This window comes from Dama dama, chromosome 15 (genome assembly GCF_033118175.1).
Source record: "Dama dama isolate Ldn47 chromosome 15, ASM3311817v1, whole genome shotgun sequence".
In the NCBI taxonomy this organism is placed as follows: Eukaryota; Metazoa; Chordata; class Mammalia; order Artiodactyla; family Cervidae; genus Dama; species Dama dama.
In genome coordinates this window covers 72,264,103-72,290,430 of record NC_083695.1, presented here as the reverse complement: position 1 = coordinate 72,290,430, position 26,328 = coordinate 72,264,103, and the positions used below count along the sequence as shown (strand labels likewise).

General features: G+C 40.3%; 1 protein-coding gene across 1 annotated transcript in view; it reads right to left on the bottom strand.

Annotated features, from left to right (window-relative positions):
* The window catches only part of SORCS3 (sortilin related VPS10 domain containing receptor 3), a 545,070-nt gene that overhangs the window by 3,664 nt on the left and 515,078 nt on the right, over window positions 1-26,328 (bottom strand). Inside the window, exons 21-25 of the mRNA XM_061163158.1 lie at window positions 15,784-15,907; window positions 14,022-14,134; window positions 9,920-10,051; window positions 8,092-8,191; window positions 7,052-7,157 (exon numbers count right to left, since the gene is read on the bottom strand). Coding sequence (XP_061019141.1) covers window positions 7,052-7,157; window positions 8,092-8,191; window positions 9,920-10,051; window positions 14,022-14,134; window positions 15,784-15,907 — 575 coding nt within the window. The remainder of the gene's footprint in view (window positions 1-7,051; window positions 7,158-8,091; window positions 8,192-9,919; window positions 10,052-14,021; window positions 14,135-15,783; window positions 15,908-26,328) is intronic.

Below are 26,328 nucleotides of genomic sequence, written 5' to 3'. Positions count from 1 at the left end.
CCAGGTTCCTATTAAAATGCATTTGTTGCTCTAGAGTTCTGAACAGGATTGGTTGAAATTCTACATTTCAGCCTAGTTCCCAGCTGGTGCTGATGCTACTAGTCTGAAACCCAGTCTTTGAGTTTCAAGATTCTAATACATCAGGCTCGTCCCCACCTTGGGGACCTTGAATAAACTGTTCCCTCTGTAACACACCATCTACTCTTTTTGTGATAATGTCTTTCTTGCCCTTCAGAATTTGGCTTATAGGCCACTCTGAGAGGCCTCTCCTGACCACCCAAACTCTCCCACCATAAATGTGTAGTAACAGGGTAGTGTCTATGAAAGAAATAAACAGGGTGTTGGTTTAGGGTGATGGAATAAGCCATGTGTGCGGACTTGTTTTCTGTCTTTCTCTCCCACTAAAGCCCCATGTCTGCAAGGTCAACATTTTCCATTTTCAATGCTATACACTTAACATAGTGGTTGGTATGTGGCTTATATTCAGTAAGTATTTGTTGAATAAATAGATAAATGACCTCAAAGCCAATGCTCTATTTTCATTTATTATGTCCTCAAACAAAAAGACCACACTTCTATCTTAGAATTTTACAGGTAGAAGAGCCCTGTCTTACCTCATTAAATGGTGGGGAAATTGGCCTGAAGTTCACACATTTCATTAAGTTGATTACTGGCATAGATGTTATTAAAACTCAAGACATATGAACCCATCCCAATCCAGAACATTCTGTGAAAGTGTGAAGCAGAATCACTCTGTTGCCCTAGTACCAACCAGTTGTATTTTTAAGCATCTACATTCCCTTCCCTGCTTCAACCCCACAACGAGGTAGAATGTGGGGCATTTAATAAGGTCTTCTGTAGCTAATTTGGAAAGACCTCAAAATATGTTTGAAACATGGACAGTTTCTACCTTTCATGGACATCCAATTTTCATGTTTTTAATGGCTGCTTTCCATACATTAAGGGAGATGTCCCTTGACTCCTACTGGTCTAAACTAGCTTAATATAATTTACAAGAACCTTAAATGAATAGATTATGTGTGAGGCAGCAAACCACAGGCTCTCTAAATGTGAGTAATTAAAATTTCATGCTAGCCCTTACTTTCTTCTTATCTAAATAGAAAGGCAGCCTAACGACTTCGATTTCTTCTAATCATAAAAGTACACATTACTCATGAATGTTGGGATCAACTGTAATATTTATTAGGTGCCAGGGGCAGTCAAACCACTCCTGATCACACAAGTCTGGGTGCTTCAGAGCTTCAGCCAGAGATCACTGTCTCCCCCTTCCTGCTTTTTAATGATTGATACCTGTAAGAATTTGGATATACTTGCCGTTATAAAGATTGTTCACTTTATTTGCATATCTGAAAATGCACTTTTTCCCAATATATTTAATAGATGGTTGGAAGAGAATGAGTTTTATGTCACAATTGGCAGCATTTTTTTTTTCAAATTGCTATTCATTTTTTAACACATTCACCTGTAAGACTTTTGAGACTATAAGTCAAGACTAAACCCCACTTTGCAGAAAAGAAAGGTGGGAAATGAAGTTTAGAGGCACATCCTGGGCTATACATTCATATAAGTTTTAATAAGAGGCTCTTAATAAGAGGAGTAAGATAGATCAATCCAAGTCATCTATATAAATTTCACCTTTACTTGTTTGTTCCAACTATGATTAAGTGTTAGAAGCTTGTGAGAATAATTTAGAAGAAGCAAAGTAGACTTCACACTATCAAGAAAGCCTTACTGAAGAAAAAAGACTAGAAAATACAACAACTCAAAAGTTTTCTTGGACAATAAGAAAAAAAAAAAAATCTATAGTCTAGAAAGAAGGTGTTATTAGGCAGAACTTTCAGAAAATAAAAGCCATCACAAAATGATTTTTTATTATATTGCCTAAGATATCAGAAAATAGCAGTCACTATCCAAGAATAAGATCAAATATAGGCCCTTAACAGAGGAAGGAGAAAAGAGTTACTATGGTCTCCAAGATTCCTTTAAATAATTCTATTCCCCTTCTATTAAGTGACCACTTGGGATGCTGAGATTATAGACAATGCCTGGCACAGAGCAGGCACTCAATAAATGTTTGCTGAATGAATTACTGGCTTAATGAGTTAATGTCGGAGATGGCAGAGAGAAAGTTTGGGGTCTGAAAACAGAGCCTAGTGAGTGATCTGGAAACAGAAAAAGAATGACACTTCCCCTAGCCTATGCTTTCCAAGTGTTTGCTAGTCAGCTGTAGCTATTTAAGTTTAAATTAATTAAAGTTAAATAAAATAGAAAATTCAGTTTTTTCACCATACCGGTGGCTACTGTATTGGGCAGCAGAGATCATGAAGAATTTTCATCTTTGCAGAAAGTTCTATTGGACAGAAATGAAAAAAGCAAAGGAGACTCTGGGAACCATGGATAAGAACTCGACCTTACTTGCCAGCAGGCCAGGTAACCTCCATATAGCCATCACTGGAGTACCAGGTGGGTAGTGAGAGGGACAAGAGAACAAAGAAATAAAGGGAGATCCAGGGAGATCCAACAGGACCTCAGCCACAGGCCTGGGCACTGGAAGAAAGGCTTCCAGAAAAAGTGACTGGAAAAGAAAAGTTAACTGATGACTGATTACTCTTAACTGACTCAAATTGTTTATCCAGTTTAACTAATATTTGTTTCCTGTATCCTAATTCACTGTCAGGGACACAGAAAGGGTTGGCTGGTATTTAAGAAAGGGTTGGCTGGTATTTAATTATTCTACAGAGGTAGAATAATTCAGAGATGCCATTACCTGGCATAGATTCAAGTATTAAAGTCTGCACATTAAGAGGTAGCTACATGAATAAGTTGACTGTCTAGGGAGTTTAGCAATGTTTACAAGAGAAGAGAAAGTTTTCTTAAGTCACAGGATACCTCTGGCCTTAATTTAGAGACACCTGACACAAATACCTCTTTGCAGGACTTCTACTGACCCCTGTCCGCAGCAAACATGGAGTTTTAGGAGCAAGAAGGTGACAGATTTGGTTTAGCTGATCTTCAAGCCTCAGCAACCACCAGACATCCCCAAAAGCAAACCCTTGAATGAATGAAAATGTGCTTTGCATGTAACTAAACCCACTCCATAAGTGGGTATTGCTCTGAACAGGTCATTTCTATTAATATATTGAATCTTTGCTAATTGGATAGGAAGGATTGTCCCAAGAATTCTTCAAAGGGAACATGGAAGGTGAGTTGACACATCATGATTCAAGAGGACATGAACTCAAGTATTGGTCGATATACTGAGAAGGAAGGTAAACCCCCTTTGTCCTTCTAGTGGAGAGTGTTGAAGGATTTCTGCTCTTTGGCTAGTGCTTAGATGTATACTGAGTAAAACTTTTTTTTTTTTTTTCTCTCTTAAGCCTGAGAAATCCACTAGCAGGGAGCTGACAGGTGCTGGGGAAGGGGAGGTAGAGGGAAGCATGTTTACCACGGATCTCTTCCAAAATCTAAAAGCATTACCTTTGGAGTTTAGAAAAATGCCAAAGTTATACTTTCAAAATTCAACTGACAATAAATGATGATACTTTTACTTTACACAGACTTCTGTGAAGCATCTTTCTGTGCCACTGATACATATGGGCCTGCTATGTGCCTGTTTGTGACATAGGAGGCGCCTTCCGGAGGCATGCTATTATTCGTAATAGCTTAGCTTTCATGACTTTTTTTATTATGTACTAGAAATACATACACATGGGTTTGGGTAGACTCCAGGAGTTGGTGATGGACAGGGAGGCCTGGTGTGCTGCGAATCATGGGGTCACAAAGAGTCAGACACGACTGAGCGACTGAACTGAACTGGATGTAGATATCTTTACCTTGAAAACATGTAGCAAACCTATAAAGTATAATTGCTTTTCCATTTTACACGTGAGGAAATGAAGGCTTAGTTAGGTAGATTCAATTGCCTAAGGCTGCAAGCACTAAAAGTTAAAACTGAGTCTGTTTGATTTTTGAGTTCACGCTCTTAACCAATATATGCTTGGTAGATGCATTAAATAATGGTACAGAATTATTGATTTCAATTTCATGTTTTTAATGAGTATCCTATTATATCATCTCTCCTCTGGTCTTCAAAAATAAATTTTGAATACATGTGGGGTTTGGTTTTCCTGATCAATTTACCTTTAGAAACAGGAAAAATAGGGAGAAGGATTAAAAAATGTATACTTCTGCATGTAAATTTATACGGAGATACTGGATAACCACTATACAAGTATTTATGTGTATGTGTGTAACCAGATTTCAGCTGTATTTTCTCTACTTAACATCTGAAGTGGTGCAGTGTAAACAATCCACCTACCAATGCAGGAGACACAAGAAACACGGGTTCGATCCTGGACCAGGAAGATGCCCAGGAGTATGGACGGAGGTTTGCAACACTGTACAGAAGACAGGGAGCAAGACCATCCCCAAGAAAATGAAATGCAAAAAAGCAAAATGGCTGTCTGAGGAGGCCTGACAAATAGCTGTGAAAAGAAGAGAAGCAAAAAGCAAAGGAGAAAGGAAAGATATACCCACTGAATGCAGAGTTCCAAAGAATAGCAAGGAGAGATAAGAAAGCCTTCCTCAGTGATCAGTGTGAAGAAATAGAGAAAAACAGAATGGGAAAGACTAGAGATATCTTCAAGAAAACTAGAGATACCCAGGGAATATTTCATGCAAAGATGGGCACAGTAAAGGACAGAAACAGTATGGACCTAACAGAAGCAGAAGATATTAAGAAGAGGTGGCAAGAATACACAGAAGAACTGTACAAAAAAAGATCTTCATGACCCAGATAACCACGATGGTGTGATCATGTACCTAGAGCCAGACATCCTGGAATGTGAAGTCAAGTCGGCCTTAGAAAACATCACTACGAACAAAGCTAGTGGAGATGATGGAATTGCAGCTGAGCTATTTCAAATCTTAAAAGATGATGTTGTGAAAGTGCTACACTCAATATGCCAGCAAATTTGGAAAACTCAGCAGTGGCCACAGGACTGGAAAAGGTCAATTTTCACTCTAATCCCTAAGAAAGGCAATGCCAAAGAATGTTCAAACTACCCTACAATCGCACTCATCTCACGTGCTAGTAAAGTAATGCTCAAAATTCTCTAAGCCAGGCTTCAACAATACATGAACCGTGAACTTCCAGATGTTCAACTTGGACTTAGAAAAGGCAGAGGAACCAGAGATCAAATTGCCAACATCTGCTGGATCATGAAAAAAAGCAAGAGAGTTCCAGAAAAACATCTATTTCTGCTTTATTGACTACATCAAAGCCTTTACTATGTGGATCACAATAAACTGTGGAAAATTCTTCAAGAGATGGGAATACCAGACCACCTGACCTGCCTCTTGAGAAATCTGTATGCAGGTCAGGAAGCAACAGTTAGAACTGGACATGGAAAAACAAACTGGTTCCAAATCGGGAAAGGAATACATCAAGGCTGTATATTGTCACCCTGCTTGTTTAACTTATATGCAGACTACATCATGAGAAACGCTGGACTGGATGAAGCACAAGCTGGAATCAAGATTGCCGGGAGAAATATCAATAACCTCAGATATGCAGATGACACCACCCTTATGGCAGAAAGTGAAGAAGAACTAAAGAGCCTCTTGATGAAAGGGAAAGGGGAGAGTAAAAAAGTTGGCTTAAAGCTCAACATTCAGAAAACTAAGATCATGGCATTGACCCCATAGCTTCATGGAAAACAGATGGGGAAACAATAGAAATAGTGGCTGACTTTATTTTTGGGGGCTCCAAAATCGCTGCAGATGGTGACTGTAGCCATGAAATTAAAAGACACTTGCTCCTTGGAAGAAAAGTTATGACCAACCTAGACAGCATATTAAAAAGCAGAGATATTACTTTGCCAACAAAGGTCCATCTAATCAAGGCTATTGTTTTTCTAGTGGTCATGTACAGATGTGAGAGTTGGACTATAAAGAAAGCTGAGCACCGAAAAATTGATGCTTTTGAACTGTGGTGTTGGAGAAGACTCTTGAGAGTCCCTTGGACTGCAAGGAGATTCAACCAGTCCATCCTGAAGGAGATAAGTCCTGGGTGTTCATTGGAAGGACGGATGTTGAAGCTGAAACTCTAATACTTTGGCTACCTGATGAGAAGAGCTGACTCATTTGAAAAGACCCTGATGCTGGGAAAGATTGAGGGCGGGAGGAGAAGGGGATGACAGAGGATGAGATGGTTGGATGGCATCACTGACTCAATGGACATGAGTTTGGGTAAATTCCAGGAGTTGGTGATGGACAGGGAGGCCTGTCGTGCTTCATTCCATGGGGTTGCAACGAGTCGGATGCGACTGAGCGACTGAATGAACTGAACTGAGGAAATACAACCCACTCCCAATATTCTTGCCTGAAAAATTCCATGGATAGAGGAGTCTGGGGTAGCAAAGAGTCCCATACGGCTGAGCACACACACACGCATTTCTCTACTTAGTCACCCTAAATGAGTGGTAAGCTGTAGAAAAAGATCTCCTAAATATTTGAGACCCTGCTATAGAAACTTAAATGAGGTCTGAAAACCCCTCAAACTTCTCTAGATGAAAATAAACTGTTCATAGGCTACCCCTCGTTTTCCTAGTGTTGTGTTAGTCACTCAGTCGTGTCCAGCTGTTTGCGATCCCATGGACGATGCCTGCAAGTCTCCTCTGTCCATGGAATTCTCCAGGCAAGAATACTGAAGTGGGTTGCCATTCCCTTCTCCAAGGGATCTTTCCGACCCAGGGATCAAATCTAGGTCTCCCCCATTGCAGGCAGATTCTTTACCATCTAAGCCACTTCATTTTCCCAATTCAACATAATTATAAACTGGAGAGAGTTCATATTAAGTCCATTTACTCACTGATCCTAAAACATTCCTGTTCTTCTGCAATGCCAAATACAGCTTCAGGGAAAGTTAATATCACATATTTGGGATGAGTTTAGCAATGTAAGTTACAGGAAGAATCAGCCCCCAAGAACCTAGTCCCATTGCCTAAAATTGAGTGATGGCAGCACATACCTTTTAAACTTGTAGATCAGAAACACAGCCAGGCCGACAAACACTACTGACAAGAGCATAAGCATGGCTGAGCTGCTGTGCCCAGCACTAGAGTCCACCAGTGGAGCTAGGAGGAAAGAACAGACTTGCTCATTCTGAAGCTATCAGCTGGGGGAGTATCCATTGGAGAGTGAAGCCAGCAGCTCTCTAACCTTATATACAGCCTCCGATTGCCCTGCATGCTATCTGGGCAGAGGAAGCTTGGCTTCAAGGATGATGGCATCCTGATCACAGCTTCTTAGGGAAAGTAAACTCCTTGCTCTGCCTGGGGAAACCTGCTGTTCCTGCTGTAAATTGTACTCAGCTAAGGGGAGCAGGAATAGGGTGTGAATGCTCCTTTTCTTAGACACCTCAGTGCTTGTCAGTGTGATTATAGGTGATAGAGTGTTTCCGTTTCTTCCTCTATTCTATTCTGGTAAAACATGGCTGGATGGGCACATGTGGAACCTCTACATCTAAAAAGCTTTCATTAATTAGAAACAGTTAGCAAATAGGTTTTTCCAGAGAGCCAAAAGTGGGTGTCCAATGGGACATGCCTTTTTAGAATTTCTTTCATAAATCAACCACCCAGAGCTAGTCCCTCTTTTCAGTTAGATTTAAACATTATAAATTGAAGGGAGTTTTGAAGTTATTTGATCTGGTCTCCCAATCAAGATTCACTGAATCAGATAACTGTAGAAATTAAGGGAGACTGAGAACTACGTTATAGATAAGAAACGGTTATACATAAGAAACATAATAAAGTCAAGACCCAAAGAAATTGTAGGTTTTCCTGAAGATCATCCAGGAATTCAATAGCAAAGCAACTTCTAAAGATGTTTTCTTGCCACCCTAACAGGAGGCCTCAAGAAAGATGTAATGAATCTTTCCTTGCCATCACTACACAAAGCCATTTATGAGCATTTATTGGAAAGAGTTTGGTAACCATCTCCTCCCTTTTATCTCCAGGATATCAGGTCTCCATACCCGTCTCCCCACCCCATACGCCTTCAGGCACTTACCTAAGGTCAGCTGTGTGACATACACAATGACCTGAACCCCTGGCTTCAGCTCAAACTGGACCAGGTTTTGGTTTAGAGCGTTAAACAGAGTCTCTACGATCTGGAGGAAAAAGAGAGAGACAGAAGCTGCATGAGAAGAAATGTCATGTGATGCTGCCCCCTCATGGAGAAAGAAACCGGGGTCGACAGGCAAAACATAACCTATTCAACAAGAGGACAGGATATTGGAACATTTTTATCCATTTGGTTCTCCCAGCCCCTAGAGCCCTGTGAAGCCAAGGACGAGTTGGTATTATTTGCTATTGGAGAGGATAGTGAGACAGAGGTGTGTCCACAGTCACCTAGGGAATTTGAGTTGACAACAGACTTAGATGCTTCATTCAACTCCCAGTTCAGTGTCTTTTCATCCAAGCCTGTATAACTTTCCATAGAGAGACGTGTTATGGGTCCCAATGAAAGAAAGTCAACCCACCATTCGTTCTTTAATGTGAACAAGCAACACACACAGGATGGAGGCCCCTGCCAGGATTAAAGCAGGCATGTACACCACAGCCCACTCCTCTGCTGTTTCCCTTTTAGAGACAATGGGAGGCAACCATCAAAGCAGAAGCTGCCTCCTTTTTATGGGATAATTTTTCCTCTTTACTTTTCCCCAGCAAGTCTCAGAACACATAACATCGATTTAATCGCTGTGTAATTCCCACATGAAAGCTGAGGCAGGCTGAGGCTGTTGTCCCTAACTCTTATCTCGCTGTCCGTGCCTTAATATCACAGCTGCTATTCATCACTGTAATTACCTATTTATCTAAATGGATGGATATTGTAGCTTCCAAATATAGTTCACACATGCCACTTGCTATTTCAGAATAAAGAGGTCTTGTAAAAGTGATGTATGCATTGAGAAGCTGAATTTATATCTGGCCGATTTCAATATGCAGCCCTGTAATGCAAGGATCCACTTCGTTTCCAGAGAAACTGACCATGATGGCATCTGTGCTGCCCTTGGTGGCCTGTGCCCAACGTGGGATGGGGTGACAGCTAGGTGAGTAGCAGAGGGACTTGGGAGATGTCTGTACATTGATTAATTCAAAAGGGAGCAAATGTGTTTGATTCATGCTGGTTTTTAGCAGCTTCTTTCTCACTTATTTCTATTTGTAACTCATCACAAGAAGGCATAGGAAGGTAAAGCAAAGCCCAGTTAAGTAAGACCCCAGCAAGAGCAGGGAGTAAGAGATGGAGACATGGGGACCACTGCTGCCTTCACTTCTAGGCTGATATGCAGATCATAAGAGCTATATGCCATTTGATAAAGACAGTAAATCATGATCCCTTTGGGGAACGCTGCTTTCTTAGTCAAAGCAAGATGAGGCAATCCATCTCTCTCCAAAAACACACATTTAAAAGCAGTTCATTTTCTTCCTAGAGGCAGAACTTCTATTGACCAGGATCTTTCAAGACAGGAAGCACATTTTTGAGAAATAGAGAGGGAAACTAAAATTCTTCTCTTCTTCCCCCACTCCCATCTCTTTTCACCAGGACAACTCATTAGCTGGGAGAAATGAGTAAGTTGCAAGAATGGCAACTGTTGGAATGAATGATTTCAGGAGTGCTTTTCTTTCCTGTATGGCTAAATGCACCAGTGTTTGTGCATTTGTGTTTATTCTGGGTAAAGCTGATTGTTCTCCAAAGCCCTGGTGCCAGACAATGAGTGACAGGTTGGTGGACAAACAGGAAAGGGTTCAATCTACCTTTCGGGCTAGAAATACTCTGTGTTCCCTTAGAGGGTGAGGTGCAGGAGAGTGTCTTAGCCAAGTTTTCTTTCACTTACTTGTTCCAGGTCCCCTTCATTGCCTTTCCTCCTCTCCGTCAAGTTCTTGGGGGGAAGGATGAAGAGCTCTGCAGAAGTGGGGAGGCCAGGGAACACGGCAACTAGGATCTGGTCTTCCGGGACACTGGTTACCTGCAAAGACGTTTTGACTGAAGAGTGGGGTCCTGGAGGATCCAGCCTTCCCCAAATCAATAACAAGGATATTGACCATGCATTTCTAATACAGCATTTAAGGCACAGTTTCCAATACACATTCAGGCTTTCCTTTTGCTTTCCCTAGAACTGCTAGGCAGAGAATTAGTTTCTCTACCTCCTCTGCACTTACATACATCTTTCAGGAAACTAAAATACTACTATGAATGATCTGCAAAATATTGTTTGCTGGCAACATCAGCAAAAACTCCTCCCATATTTTCCATTTTTCTACACTAAGAAGACTAGAGCGTCTAGCTAAAACATGAACAGACTGGCTGCAAATGAAGAATAAGAAGTTATAAACAAACATGGGAAAATGCAAATAAAAAAAGAGCAAAGCTGTTCTTGTTTTCACTTACTAAAGCAGGATTTTTTATTAAGTTAAAATAGCTAATACTGGTGCAGCTTCAATTAAGAGGTTTCCTCAACTGTTGCTAGCAGCACTAAAAATTGATACACATTGCCAATTTATTTTTCAAAAGGCTTACTGTAAAGTCATAAACATATTCAGACCCTGCATTCAGAAACTGTAACTTGGAGTGTTTGTCCTAAAGAAATAATCCAAAATATAGGAAAACCTATTTGGAGGAAGAAACACTCATAACATTACTTATAATATCAAATAAATGGGAAATATTAAATAGTCAAAAAAGTTAAGTAAATAATGGTTATGCTACCATAAAGATGATAATTAGCACAGTGAGACAACATGGAAAAATGCTTAATGAGAGCTGTATTCTGATCTAGTTCTTTACATTTCCTTGGCTACAACTCTATAAAAATAAAAATGTATACACATGAAAAATAAAACAAGACACTAAAAGTTGAGTTAAGATGCTGAAATTTTAAATGAATTTTTCTATTCCTGAGGGTTTAGTAAAAGGATTATATTGCTTTTTGATAAAAACTAAATGTAAGCTTCCATCTGAAGGTAAAATCCTCAGGAAAATAAAACTCTGAATTCTTCCCTGTAAAGAGTAGTCCTATTCTTTCCTATGTGTCTCCTGCAAGTCTTTTATCCAGAACAAACCTTTTGTCAATTCAAATATGATATACACATATATAAATATAGTTTTGGATTTGGCAGAAATACTCATCTCCTGCTAGAAGTCTCCCCTGACTATCTCACCTTCAATGACCTGTTCCATGTCAGCCTCTTGCTCCTAGCACTTCAGATTTCCATGAAAGGACTTTAGATCATGCCCACAGTAAGGTATATCTCTCTGCTACAGTCTTTTCTCTAATAGGTTCTTATTGTATGTCTGCCCAGATATTCGGGGCCAGGGGTGGTCTCTATGGCCACCTCACTGTTCCAAATGATGCCTGACAGTGAGGAAAGAATAAATAGACACTGGCCTGAAATAAGTGGAGGGGCTGTCTCCCATTAGCTCAGCTCCGATTTGTATTTGGAACTAGAGACTGGTGTTAACTCTCAGGGATGTGATGAAGGAAAAAGAGAACGCCAAACTGCAGAGAACTAGTGAGTGGCAGTCAGAAGCCTGGAAAGCCCCCCAAAGCGGGGAGACATCTCCAGGGAGCTCGAGGAGGTTTTGCCAGATGCCTCAGTTCCCTGCTGGGAGGCAAGATGGATTTATTCTAACCAGGCAGGGAAAGTAATTCTCAGAAAACAGACTGAGGTCAGATAATCACCCAATGGAGAAAACGGGATAAGCCCAAGAGTGTCCTGGCAGGTGTGACCCTGTGTCCCAGGGAAGAGTGGTCACAGGGTGCATCACTCAGGGAACATGGAAGGACCTAACTCCAATCATACGAATCCAGCACAATCCTAGATGTCTCATAGTCAAAGGCACCCAAGATCAATTTCATTTTCATCCCTCTTGTCGAACAAGTTTTTATAAACAGATATGAGGTATAGTTCTTATAGACAGCTACTCACAGGAATGCTCTTATATTATTATCTTTTATCTCTTCTTCCTCTCTGGCAGCTTCTTTTCCATGTCCTTCCCAGGATCTTTCTCCTTTGCCTTGGAGGGCATCAGTATCCATCTCTGCCCTGACCCCTCTCCTTCTCAGAGTGGCTGGGGGTTGGGGACAGACTTAAAGACCTGCATGGCCTCAGTTCCAGTATCACTACCTCCTATAGAAACCTCACTTGATCTCCAATCCATATCTTTAACTCTCTTGGTTATCTTTACCCTGTTGTTTCTCAGATACTCCAAGCTCATAAAAGACCAAATCATCATTGTTCCCCAAGTATGTTTCTCCTACACAGTTGCCATCTTGATCAATGGCAAGGAAAATCCTCTCCTTCCTACTCTTATAATCAGAAAGCTTCTCCTTCCCCCTCATTCACACTACATTTTATTAGTCACCAGTTCTATTGCTCAAAAGGTTAAGTTAGCCTTTGGATCTTTCCTTTTCAGGATTTTATTCTTATGTCTGGTTTAGACAAGTGCAGTAGTCTTTTCACAGGTCATCTCTTCTGAAATCATCCCCTCCCCTATTCATTTCCCACCTCTAGAGACCATCCTCTGTATTACCACAAGAATGGGTGTCTGAAATATAAAACCACTAATCCCATCACGATAAAACCTGAGACTGCAGCCACGTGGCAGAGCAGTTCTCCTGGGTTCCCTTACCCTTCTGCTCTCCACCCAGGCACCACTTCCCAGTAAAATCTCTTGCTTTGTCAGAGAAATAAATAAGTAAAATATTTTTTTAACCTAAATAATAAAGAAAGAACACATTTCACACTTCCCAGAGCCTATGTTAAACCCCTTTTAGCTGCTCAGACCCTTCACAAAATGATCGATCCATCCCAGCATAACGTCAGTCACACCTGCCCTTATAACTTATAGATTGGCTAAAATAAACTGTCATTTATCAAATATGCTGTACTTACCATAGACCATGGCTTTGCACATGCTTTCACTGTACCTGAGAGACATCATCCTCTCTCGGTTAACTACCGTTTATCCTTTAAAACAGAGTTCAAGTATTCCCTCCAAAGACTATTCTACTAGTTCACAAGTATTGACCGAATCACAAATATGTGTCAAACCTGAACTTTTCTGGATAGAGTGAACTGCACTTTTCTCCATGCTCCTTTGAAATGCTGGCCATGCCTCTCTCATAGAACTAGTTGCACACTAGACTTAAATTTGAATCGACCATGTTTTATCCATCATTATATTCTAGCACCTAGGCCTGAGCAAATGGTTAACAAAACCATTTCAACTTGCTCTAAGGAAAATATGCTGTTGTTGCTCAGTTGCCAAGTCATGTCTGACTCTCTGTGACCCCACAGACTGCAGCATGCCAGGCTTGGTCCTAACTATAACCCTAGAGTCTGCTGGCATGCTCTATTTCCTAGCTTGTCACGTTCTGACTGCAACGTATTGCCAATGGAAATCTTGAGGTCTGACTGTCTGGTTAAAAAACAACAAAAGGGAGGGGATATATGTGTACCTATGGCTGACTCATGTTAAGGTTTGACAGAAAACAACAAAAGTCTGTAAAGCAATTATCCTTCAATTAAAAAACAAATAAATTTTTAAAAAACAGCAACAAAAACAACAAACAAACAAAAACTCTCTAAACTTTGGTGGGCCAAATGAGTGAATGACATTAGTATATACTTAAGCAGTGGTCCATCAATCATTTTATTAAAGGGGTCAATCTCCTGTCTTAGAAAAATGTAGGAGAAAGATGGTGCCAATTTCCCATCTTGAAACATGGGATTGATTCTCTGTCTTTATCTCTCTCTTCTGAATCTCTCCATCTTTCTTTTCCATCCTTCATTTCCTCTATCCTTCTCTCTCTTTTTACAGAGCAATCATCTTTATTTAACTGTAGAATGGTGGTCAGAATCCATGAAAATGCCTCTAGGACCACACCATCTGGTTCTTTATTCATGAAGATTTAAGCAAAGATAAAGTCAACTTACTTTCACCAGAGCCCGCTTGATCACATTGGCAATATCTTGCCTCCACTCTGGAATGTCAGGATTGTGGTAATCCAGATTAGGAGAGAAAGACAAGAGCTGGGACTGGAAGTATTCTGCAAGGAGACAACATGTGTGAGTGAGGCTGAGAGAGGATGTGATACGGTGGGGAGACCTCACCACCTTTGTGCTTCTGGAAAAGGGCTTCCATGTGGCCTCATCTCAATTCTGTCTTTTCAGCCTGTCTCTTGGCTTCTAAATGAAGTGGGATTTGGTGACTGGAAGTCACCTACTGGAAGTAGGTTTGTGCTCCTACCACTTTTTTTGTTTTTAAAATCTAAAGAATTTCTTCCTGTAAATAAACATCCAAAATGCAAGATAATTGTGAAACTCGAGGAAAAGGAGACTTTTGCTGCTACAGGTAGTATCATGCAAAGGCAACAATAAAGCATTAATAAATTGAGCTAGATTAGAATGGAGATTTTTCTTGTGTTTCCCTTCGTTCCATCGATACTGCTAGAAACTGCCTCAGGGGGTTAGAAAATAGGTCAAAATGCTGTATCTAGGCTGTGGGTAACATTTGGTTCCTTGATCTGATTGGTAGATACACAGGTCTGTCCACTTTGTGGTAATTCATGAAGCCAAAACACGATCTGTGTACTTCTCTGTATTTTAATTTTTTAATTGAAGTATGGTTGATTTACAATGTTGTGCTCATTTATGCTATCCAGCAAAGTGACCCAGTTTTATACATATGGTACATTCTTTTGTATATTCTTTTCCATTAGGGTTTATCCTAGGAGACTAGATATAGTTCCCTATGCTATACAGTAGGACCTTCTTGTCTATCCCTTCAAAGTGTAATAGTTTACATCCACAACCCCAAACTCCCAGTTGTACTCCAATAAAAATGTTTAAAGCCTTCCAGGTACCCAAAGATAGAGCCTGAACCTCAAGTTTGCAGAGTTCTAGGAAAAGGCACTCATCTGGGGTGAAGTGGAAGATATAAACTGAGTCAAAGGATCACATACCTAAGTATAACTTTCTAGAAAACCCTGTTTTCTAGGATTTTCTTCTAGGCTTTTTTTTTTTCTTTCTATAAGTGGCTGTTTTTAGGGCCTGAGGGAGGTTCAATGAATGGTGGTAGAAGCACAGTTTGATTGAAAATTAGTTTAATAATTAAGAATGGTCCTCCAGGGTTGAGAACAGGATGGTGATTCTGTTTACCACTCTTCTGCCTTGTTTTATCCTTATATTCTTAGCCTTATCCTTATCCTTTGCAGCCAAAGATGTTAGAGTCTCCAACAACGAACAAAACACACCGGTTACGCATAGTTCATCTCAGTACCTAAGCTATGAGTTCCTCAAGAGCAGGTACTGTAACTCCTCCAGCTTTTGAAATCACTGGTTCACACCTCACAAAGAATGGATGCTACATGTGTGTTACAGATACCTTGGCGGTTCAACAGATCAAGATGCTTCGATGATAGTCTTTTTAGCTCAGCATCTCTTCAACTTATGGTTTATCCCTGTCTAATGAGACCATCAGGTTGTGATGCAGACATATCATGGAAGACAAACAATGCTTATCTGTAGCTACTTCTGTAACAATCTCAGTATCTATTCAAGGACAAGGAAGGAAGTACCTTTAGATACCTTTCTACATAATTTTCCCATGGCCTGGGCAATTTCCAAAGCAGTCAGTGAATGCCACTAGGGTGGCTGGAGGGGATCACTGGGCAGAAAGGGGCATCACAGGGCCTACCATGAATAGCGATATCTTTTGTGTCCTGGATGAGGGCATTCCCAGCAGCCACCTGGACAGTGATGGTATTTGTTCCCTCTGCTAGGAATGTGAAGGAAATGCTGCTATCCAAGGTGATGAGGGGCTAAAAGAGAGAAGCAGAAACACTTCCTTAGTCCTTTATGGGAATATCAGATTCCCTCCTTTCCTGTAAATCAGACTGTCACCAATCTGCATCGTATTTGCATATCCCCAAGGGATCTTAACTTGAAGAAGAAGAAAAAAAAAAATTGCACAGCTTTCTAAATTATATAGCTAGTATCCAGGAAGCATATTAATATACTTGAAGTGCACTGTAAAATGCTAATTCTAAGAGGTGAAGATAAGACTGGGCACCATGGATTTTGCCCATCTTTCTGTTACTTCTCCTGGGGCAAAGTAGAAGCACCTTTTGTACTCTATTCCTAGTGACTCTGGGAATAGGTGATCACTTTCTCTTTTCCTCTAACATTTTGTGTGATTTATATTTTTATCATGTATTCCATTGGGCTGTAAGATTTTTTGAGAGAGGTGACCATATTTTATTTATTTCTGAATCACCTATCTGCCTTTGGCATGTTGTCTTACATCTAGCAGGATCCATATGTAAGTTGTATATACATATTATTGACATTTTGTTTTATCATATCTGTGTGTTCCATTGCAAGACATTTCTAACAATTTAAATAAGTTGGGAAACAGATAAACATGCAAATCTGTGCTCACTTTTTAATCTTTTTTCTTTTTCTGTTTTCTTTCCCTGATCATAACAGATAGGGACTTGCCAAAGATAGAGAGAAAGATTAAAAGCTTTCCCTTAGAAATTAGGATCTCAGTAGAAGCAAGGGCTTATTGGAGAGAAGAGAATGCAGATTCTGAGATTAAAGTGTCATTATTCAGTGGTTATCCTGAGGCCCATGTCCTCTCAAGCTATCTGGTGTTTGCAAGGTAAGGCACTCTAGTAGGAGGCTTTTCTAAGGCAGCTCATGAATAGATGTCACAAGTGCAAATGAGCAGACCCCATCTCCTCTCTGTGGGTTAGGATGACAACAGGATAGAGCAATGATGTCACCAGTTGTGAGGATGCACAGACTTGCCTTTTAAGAATGTGGATGTCAGCCAGTGTTCACACAGCACATCTGTGTATCTAGATGCTGCAGAGGCTGAGAGATACAGCAGTCAGACTACAGCATCCCTTCTGCAAGACTGATATCCCTTTCTAGCTCAGAATTTTCACCTGGGCCTCTGAAGCAATAATTTGATTTCTTGGCTTTAAAATTCTATTCTCTATTTTATAACCAAGCTGATGGCTAGAGTCAGACAGGATTAGACATTGCCCTAAGCTCGCTGACACCCTTTCTTCTCTGCTAAATGAAAGGAAGTGAGTGTGGAAAGAGTTATACTCTTTTTTATTAACTAAGGGTAAACCCAGAGTCCAAGCATGCTGCCTCATACTTATGGTTCTGTGATGATATGCACAAGGATGTGAACTCATTAATTAAACCACAAATGAGGTACAAGTAGATTCTGTGATGGACATCAACTCCAACAGACCAACAGTGGCTGTTTAGTGTCCTGTGTTGAGAAGTCAAGTCGGGCTTAACATGGCAATATTTGCCATGGACATGGAATAAAGGAAAACTGTGTGCCACTGAGTTGCCATCATTGGTGTAACAAGAACAGAGACTTGAAACCCTGGCTCTGTTACTATTTTAATGAATGACCTTGGGAAAAGTCTGTCCCCACTGTGGGCCTTAGCTCAAAGTTGTAAGGACTTATTCAGCAATAAGAACACACAGAATGGCTTTCGGCTAATTTTCTAGTTCCTACTAGTCAACCCGTTAGGGCTTGACTGTCAGAATACCTTCAACTGTTTCATTACCTTAGTCGTATTCTTTGGAAGGAAAATGAGACACATCTGTATATCCAACAGAATGACAAAATTTTCTTTAAAAATAATAACAAATATTGTTGAGGATGTGGAGCAACTAGAATTCTCATACATTTTTGATGGGATGTACAATGGTGCAACTATGTAGGAACAAGCTCACTTTTATAAGAAATTGTAATAATTTTTCCAAGGTAATTATGCTATTTTATATTTATGGCTTAGCAATTGAAGTCTGGGAAATTTAGTCAAGATAAAAGAAAACATGTATCCACAAACAGAAGAAAATGCCCATAGTAGTTACATTCATAGTAGCCAAAAACTGAAATGAACCTAGAAGAATTTATCAACAGGAAAATGAATAAACAAGCCAAAGTATATGCATTCAACAAAATAAAAAAACAAATATTGATACACATAACAGTGGATGAGTCCCAAGACCATAAGAAATTAAAGAAACCTTATATAAAAGAATTCATATGGTATGAATATGAAGTTTTATTAATAGAAAAGATAGGTCTAATTCAAGATGGGAAAAAACAGTGACTGGTTCTGGGGTTTGGGGTGGGAATTTACTGAGAAGGGGTATGGAGAACTTTTGGAAGCAATGCTAATAATATATATCTTGATAGGAGTTTGGGTTATAGGTATGTATATTTTTCAGAACTCAGGAAGTACAGACTTCAGATCTGTCCATTTCATGACTGACACATTTCATACTTCCATGGGGGAAAAAGTGTAAATAAGTAAAGTACTCTAGCTAATGATTTGTAGCCTGAAGCATTTAGGATTAGGCATATAGGTGTCTGAAATTTACTCTGAAACGAATTTTAAAAAATTAAGATCAGTTGATGGCTGGATAGAAGGATGGACAGATAAATAGACATGATAAAACAAGCAGAGTAGATGTTAATGATAGACTATGTGTACTCAGTCACTCAGTCATGTCCGACTCTTTGCAACCCTATGGACTGAAGTCCACCAAGCTCCTCTGTCCGTGGGGATTCTCCAGGCAAGAATACTGGAGTGGGTTGCCATGCCCTCCTCCAATGACAGGTGGTGGGTATATGGATACTCAACGTAAAATTATTTCAATTTTAATTTGTGTTTGAAGTTTTTAATAATAAAATGTTGGGAGAGAAACAAAACAGCAAAGGAATAACTGATGTGTTTTTATTTTTTCTTGCTTCCATAAATTACTCTCTCTGACCATAACTATATCCTTCTGTTTTGGTTACTGCCCTCAGCTATCTCTAATCTCTTCCTACCTCTCACCATCAGGATCCTTTCTCCCCTAATGGTGGTCTCTTCAAGGAATCTGGCTACCCACTCCAGTATTCTGGCCTGGAGTATTCCATGGACTGTATAGTCCATGGGGTCACAAAGGGTCAGACACGACTGAGCGACTTTCACTATTTTTTTTCAAGGAATCTGAACTACTCCCACATCATCTTCAGCACTCAAGGGTCTATATGGCCCCCACTCTTCTTTCTCTGCACACTCTTCTTGTCTTAGACTTAGGTGACTGGGCTGGGCAACCTGAAAGGAGACGGATTCCTCCCGTTCCAGCAGATCTGACTTTCTCTCCTCTGGCTGCTTTCCTAGCAGATCCAGGAACCAAGCAAGGAAATGCCAGCTGAGGTGGGAGGGAGCATGCCATTCCACCAGCCAGTCAGGGCTCTGAGCCACAGCAAACTGTGTTAAATGAGCACACTTGGCCTCCAGGGTAGTAGACCATAGGCGTCCACGCTAGAGAGATGGCAGAAGCTAATTTTGTTTTTCAAATTGCTTTTGTTTTTCATCAGCTATTATGGCATCACGGCTGATTTCACCTCACTTGCAAAGCTGGAACACTCCACGGAATTCTTGAGTTCTTCACTGGCCACCCATGTCTAGTGCACAACACTAAATTAAATCAAGTATTTTAAGGTTCATTTACTAAATCTATTAGGCAAGCAGACACATTTATTAAGCCAGACCTCTGTTAATCCCAGCAAATTGGCCTTTTAGAGGCCTACAAATTCAACACGCGGCCAATTGACTTCTCTGTGTTTTGTCTAAGTTGCATGGACAGCCCATGGCAAGGCTCTTGACCTGCGTAGGTTGTGGGTTACATCCCTGCCCACAAAGAGTCCCTCATGTGCAACAGATCACATACTATCCAGTAAGCCCAGCAAGACATCAGCAAAGCTCTTGAGCGACTACATAGTTAGAAGATATCCACCTGAATAATAGATCCAGGAGCTTCAAGTAAATGTGTGGATGCAGCCTACACCATTTTCTCAAACACAGTAAATCAACATAGAATATTATAAAATGTCCACAGTTTAAATGTATACCTTGAAAAAAAAAAATGTATACCTTGATAAAAACTTGCTATTCCCAAATTAGACAGAATATGCAATCACTATGCTTATCTCCCCTAAAAGTTTCAGCAGATTCCACAATAACATGTGCATGTGTGTTCACTTGCTTCAGTCAAGTCTGACTTTGTGCAATTCTATGGACTGCAGCTGGCCAGGCTCCTCTGTCCATGGGATTCCCCAAGGAAGAATTCTGGAGTGGGTTGCCATGCCCTCCTCCATGGGATCTTTCAACCCAGGGATCAAACTCACTTTTCTTAAGTCTCCTGCACTGGCAGGTGGGTTCTTTACCACTAAGCCACCTGGAAAGCCTGCTATCTTACAATATCCTGTTCTAAATCTGAATTTCTATGGCAAAATAAAATGTATTCATTTATGTCATTTAAAGCCATTTGTCACCTATCCTCTCCAATTTTAGTTGTTATGCAATTTATCCCAAATGAATCCCACTTTGGTAGAATCAATCTACACAGAACAAAAACACACCCAAAGCCTTACCACTGCATACAAATCCCTTCCCTCCTTTCTGCCCCAATTCTATTGCTCCTTCAACGCCAGCTTAAGACCAGCTCCATACACGACTTGCTTTAAGACCAAGAAGCCCTGCATCCATCACCCCCTGAGCTGCTTGGCTGGGCAAATAAAGTTATATTCCTATTACCATAGCTTATAGTATCTATTCTTAGGTGTTAACCTCATATTCTCAAATAGATTGTGTCTTAAGGGGAACAAATGAAATTTACACTGTTTTTGTGTTCCTCATAACAGCTAGCACAAAATACAAGTTCTTGAGAAAGATCCATGGAACTACTGATATAATTTCACATCTGCTAATAGGTTTGCAGGTATATGGGCCTACAGTTGGATTTTAGGAACACTTGATCTCTTCCATTTATATATACATCATCATACTTGATCACCAATAACTGTGTGTGTATTCATCGTTCCTTCTTATCAGAAATGTAATTTCCTTAAAGGCAGAGACAAAGCGTTCTTCTATTCCTAAGGGCACCAAACAGAGGGTTGACTATAAATGTTTGGGGGGGAGTCAACTGATTCTTTTTTTAATACAATTTTGTTTATTTATTCATTTGGCCTGCGCCACGTCTTAGTTGTGGCATGTGAACTCTTAGTTGTACACAAGGGATCTAGTTTCCCAACCAGGGATCGAACCCAGGTTCTCTGCATTGGGAAAGAGGAGTCTTAGCCACTGAACCAACAGGGAAGACCCTCAACTGATTCTTACTGGGAGGTTGACTTAATTCAACCACTGGGGTGAAACTGTCCAATTTACCTGGTCACAACACACAGCTATACACACACAAGCCAATTTCTCTTTCATCAGTGATATTCTGATGACTAAATACAATAATGTATATAAAGACAATAGTAGAAATAAATGCTCAAAATTAATATTAGCTCCTTTCACAGATTAGTTTGTTTATCAAGGGCAGCCAAATAGCTTGACCCTCAGAGCACTCACCAAGCACCCAAAGAAACTCATTTGCCAGGAAAATTCTCACTGGATCAACTTTTCAGCACTCTGGCCACCTTAATGTGTTTCCGTCTTGATGCTGGCAAAAGCACTGAAAATATATCTTTTTTAACTAGGCAGAATAACCATGCTTAGAGGTGGGAGAGAAATCTGAGGAACCATGTCAGATTTGCCCCCCAAGAGGTATATCCCATTGATACAAAGGATAAGCACAACAGTGACTGATATATTCAGGTGCTTAGATATGTTCTAAGCACTTAAGTACCTTTCCTTATTAATCTTCAAAGCAATACTAGAATATAGTCTCTGCTAGCCTTACTCTGACATTACAATGAACAAAACTGAGGCACAGAGAAATTACCTGATTTGATCAAAGACACAGAACAAAGAAGCACCTGTATCAAGACCCCAAGCCAGGCGTGTCTCATTTCAATACCACTCTGTTTGAATGCCTCAAATGTACTCCCATTCTCTTGGCTCTTTGGAAACAAAAACCAAGCAGCAAGATCTTTGATATCTAAGTATTTTTACAACACTTTGTGCTCATTATAGATGGAATTCCTAACCAAAGGAATACTTCAGCTCATCGTCATTTAAAAAAAAAAAAAAAAAACAAAAAACTACAATGGCATTCTGCAATTTAAAAATTTCCCCCTCATAATATGGCACAATATAAATTAGACAGAGAGGTAGATAATTTCAAATAATAACTCAGTGATGTTCATGAATTAGATGTTATTATCCTTGACTTAGAGAAAAGTCCACTGAGCTTCAAACTAATGCAGATGATTATCTGAAAAATAGAAATGACTCTCCAATCACACTGTCCACTTCTCCATTGATCAAATATTTATTAGACACAGTCTGTTATTTCAGGTAATAGAATCAACACACAAAGAAAAAAACTGGTTCCACAGAGAAGCACTGTCCTCAGTTCCTTGTGGGCAGTTGAGTAAATCATTGTGTTTATGATGGCCAAGATCTGCCCTCTGTACACAGTCATCTCCCTGGAAAGTCCACCAGGTGAACAAACACTATGAGAAAAGAAGCCCTTGGCTGGACAGCCCAAACCTCACATCCTCTGAGGTGAAATGAACTTAAAATCCTTCTCTTCCAGATGTTCTCCTCCCAGAAAACATTTTCTTTCACCATTTTTATGTCTGCTAGTGTTTGAAGCAGAAGTTTAGGGTCTATGAGCTCTTGGGCTTCTCTTGTGACTCAGCTAGTAAAGAATCTGCCTGCAATTTGGGAGACCTGGGTTCAATCCCTGGGTGGGGAAGATCCCCTGGGGAAGGGAATGGCAACCCACTCCAGTATTCTGGCCTGGAGAATTCCATGGACTGTATAGTCCATGGGGTTGCAAAGAGTCGGACATGACTGAGTATCTTTTACTTCACTTCACTTTGTGAGCTCCCAGAGAAACTGAGTGACGCAAAGAAAGCATCCTGGGGCTGGGAAAGGTACTGGTACAGATGGGAGTGAGGACGCCTGGGTTCTGGCTCAAGAGTGAACCAGATGTTTGCCTTTAGAATGCTCATCTCACATAGGGAGCTTCAAGACTCTAATGTACCAAATGGGCATCTTATTAACTAACCTCCTTACCTATCGTCCCAGTGAACAATAACACCAGAAATGAAAAAGCATCATAGCCTATATTAAGAAATTAAAAGTACACAGCACAAATGATACAAACAGAAAATTATCCTTGGGGTCCTATAAATCTAATTGTCTTTTATCAACCCATCCTAACTGCCATTTTTTTATAAGCACCCCCCCCCCCCAAAAAAAAAAGAGCATCATTTAGTGAGTACCAAATCTATGTGATGGACAGGGTGGCCTGGCGTGCTGTGATCCATGGGGTGGCAAAGAGTCGGACATGACTGAGAGACTGAACTGAACTGAACTGAATCTATGCCAGGGAAACACAGATTATTTTACTTGGTTTTCACAAAAATCAAGATGACATAGGCATTAGTCTCTCAGTTTGCAGTTGAGTGCATTAAATGTTAGGTTGAACCACTTGATCAAGCTCACACAAACAACATGCAGCAGTGCTAGAAATCTAACCCTTTTATCTCTGAACCCTCAGTGGATATTCTCTCCCCCATATAATCAGTTCAGTCACTCAGTCCTGTTCTAATCTTTGTGACCCAATGGACCACAGCACGCCAGGCCTTCCTGTCCATCACCAACTCCCAGAGTTTACTCAAACTCATGTCCATTGAGTCGGTGATGCCATCCAACCATCTCATCCTCTGTCGTCTCCTTCTCCTTCTGCCTTCAACCTTTCCCAGAATCAGGGTCTTTTCCAATGAGTCAGTTCCTCACATCAGGTGGCCAAAGTATTGGAGTTTCAGCTTCAACATCAGTCCTTCCAATGAATATTCAGGACTGATTTCCTTTAGGATCAACTGGTTGGATCTCCTTGCTGTCCAAGGAACTCTCAAGAGTCTTCTCCAACACCACAGATCAAAAGTACCAATTCTTTGGCACTCAGCTTTCTTTATAGTCCAACTCTCACATCCATACATGACTACTGGAAAAACCATAGCTTTTATTGATGGACCTTTGTTGGCAAAGTAATGTCTCTGCTTTTTAAGATGCTATCTCGGTTGGTCATAACTTTTCTTCCAAGGAGCAAGTGTCTTTTAATTTCATGGCTGCAGTCACCATCCGCAGTGATTTTGGAGCCCCCAAAAGTAAACTTCCTCACTGTTTCCATTGTTTCCGCTTCTGTTTGCCATGAAGTGATGGGACTGGATGCCATGATCTTAGCTTTCTGAATGTTGAGTTTTAAGCCAACCTTTTCACTCTCCTCTTTCACTTTCATCAAGAGGCTCTTTAGTTCTTTCCTTTCTGCCATAAGGGTGGTGTCATCTGTGTATCTGAGGTTATTGATATTTCTCCCAGCAGTCTTCATTCCAGCTTGTGCTTTATCCAGCTTGGCATTTCGCATGATATACTCTGCATATAAGTTAAATAAGCAGGGTGACAATATACAGCCTTGATGTACTCCTTTCCCTATTTGGAACCAGTCTGTTGTTCCATGTCCAGTTCTAACTGCTGCTTCCTGACCTGCATACAGACTTCTCAGGAGGCAGGTAAGGGGTCTGGTATTTCCATCTATTGAAAAATTTTCCAAGTTTGTTGTGATCTGCACAGCCTAGGCTTTAGAGTAGTCAATAAAGCAAAAGTAGATGTTTTTCTGGAACTCTCTTGCTTTTTCAATGATCTTAGTTTTCTTACTAAGCACCATTATATGGTGCTTCATTTTACTTAGCACCATATAATGCTGCCTCCCTTAACAAAAGCAGGACTCACAATACTGTAAATCAACTCTACTTCAGTAAAAAACACTTTTTTATGTTAAAATAAGAGCAGGAATGAATCATATCTTACTCTTATCATGCAAGAGCTGAAGTTCTCTTTGTTCATCTTGAACAAACAAACAAAACTGGCATTGTTCCATTCTTTTTTAAAAGGAATTATTACATGGCAACTGAGTATTTTTTTGTACAGTTCTGTGTATTCTTGCCACCTCTTCTTAATATCTTCTGCTTCTGTTAGGTCCATACCATTTCTGTCCTTTATTGTGCCCATCTCTTCATGAAATGTTCCTTTGGTATCTCTAATTTTCTTGGAGAGATTTCTAGTCTTTCCCATTCTATTGCTTTCCTCTGTTTCTTTGCACTGATCATTGAGAAAGGCTTTCTTATCTCTCCTTGCTATTGTTTGGAACTCTGCATTCCAATGGGTATATCTTTCCTTTCCTCCTTTGCCTTTAGCTTCTCTTCTTTTCACAGCTATTTGTAAGGCCTCCTCAGACAACCATTTTGCCTTTGTGTACCTTATTGACTATGCCAAAGCCTTTGACTGTGTGGATCACAACAAATTGTGGAAAATTCTTAAAGAGATGGGAATACCAGAACACCTGACCTGCCTCCTGAGAAATCTGTATGCAGGTCAAGAAGCAACAGTTAGAACTGGACACGGAACAACAGACTGGTACTGGGAAAGGAGTACATCAAGGCTGTATGTTGTCACCCTGCTTATTTAACTTACATGCAGAGTACATCAGGAGAAATGCTGGACTGGATGAAGCACAAGCTGGAATCAAGATTTTCAGGAGTAATATCAATAACCTCAGATATGCAGATGACACCACCCTTATGGCAGAAAGTGAAAATGAACAAAAGAACTTCTTGATGAAAGTGAAAGAGGTGAGTGAAAAAGTTGGCTTAAAGCTCAACATTCAGAAAACTAAGATCATGGCATCCAGTCCCATCACTTCATGGTAAATACATGGAGAAACAGTGGAAACAGTGACAGACTTTATTTTTGGGGGCTCCAAAATCACTGCAGATGGTGACTGCAGCCATGAAATTAAAAGACACTTGCTCCTTGGAAGAAAAGCTGTGACCAACTTAGCCAGCATATTAAAAAGCAGAGACATTACATTGCCAACAAAGGTCCATCTAGTCAAAGCTATGGTTTTTCTAGTAGTCATGTATGGATGTGAGAGTTGGACTATAAAGAAAGCTGAGTGCTGGAGAACTGATGATTTTGAACTGTGGTGTTGGAGAAGACTCTTGAGAGTCCCTTGGATTGTAAGGAGATTCAACCAGTTGATCCCAAAGGAAATCAGTCCTGAATATTCATTGGAGGGACTGATGCTAAAGCTGAAACTCCAATACTTTGGCCACCTGATGCGAAGAACTGACTCATTTGACAAACCTATTAGCAAGACTCATTAAGAAACAAAGAGAGAAAAACCAAACTAA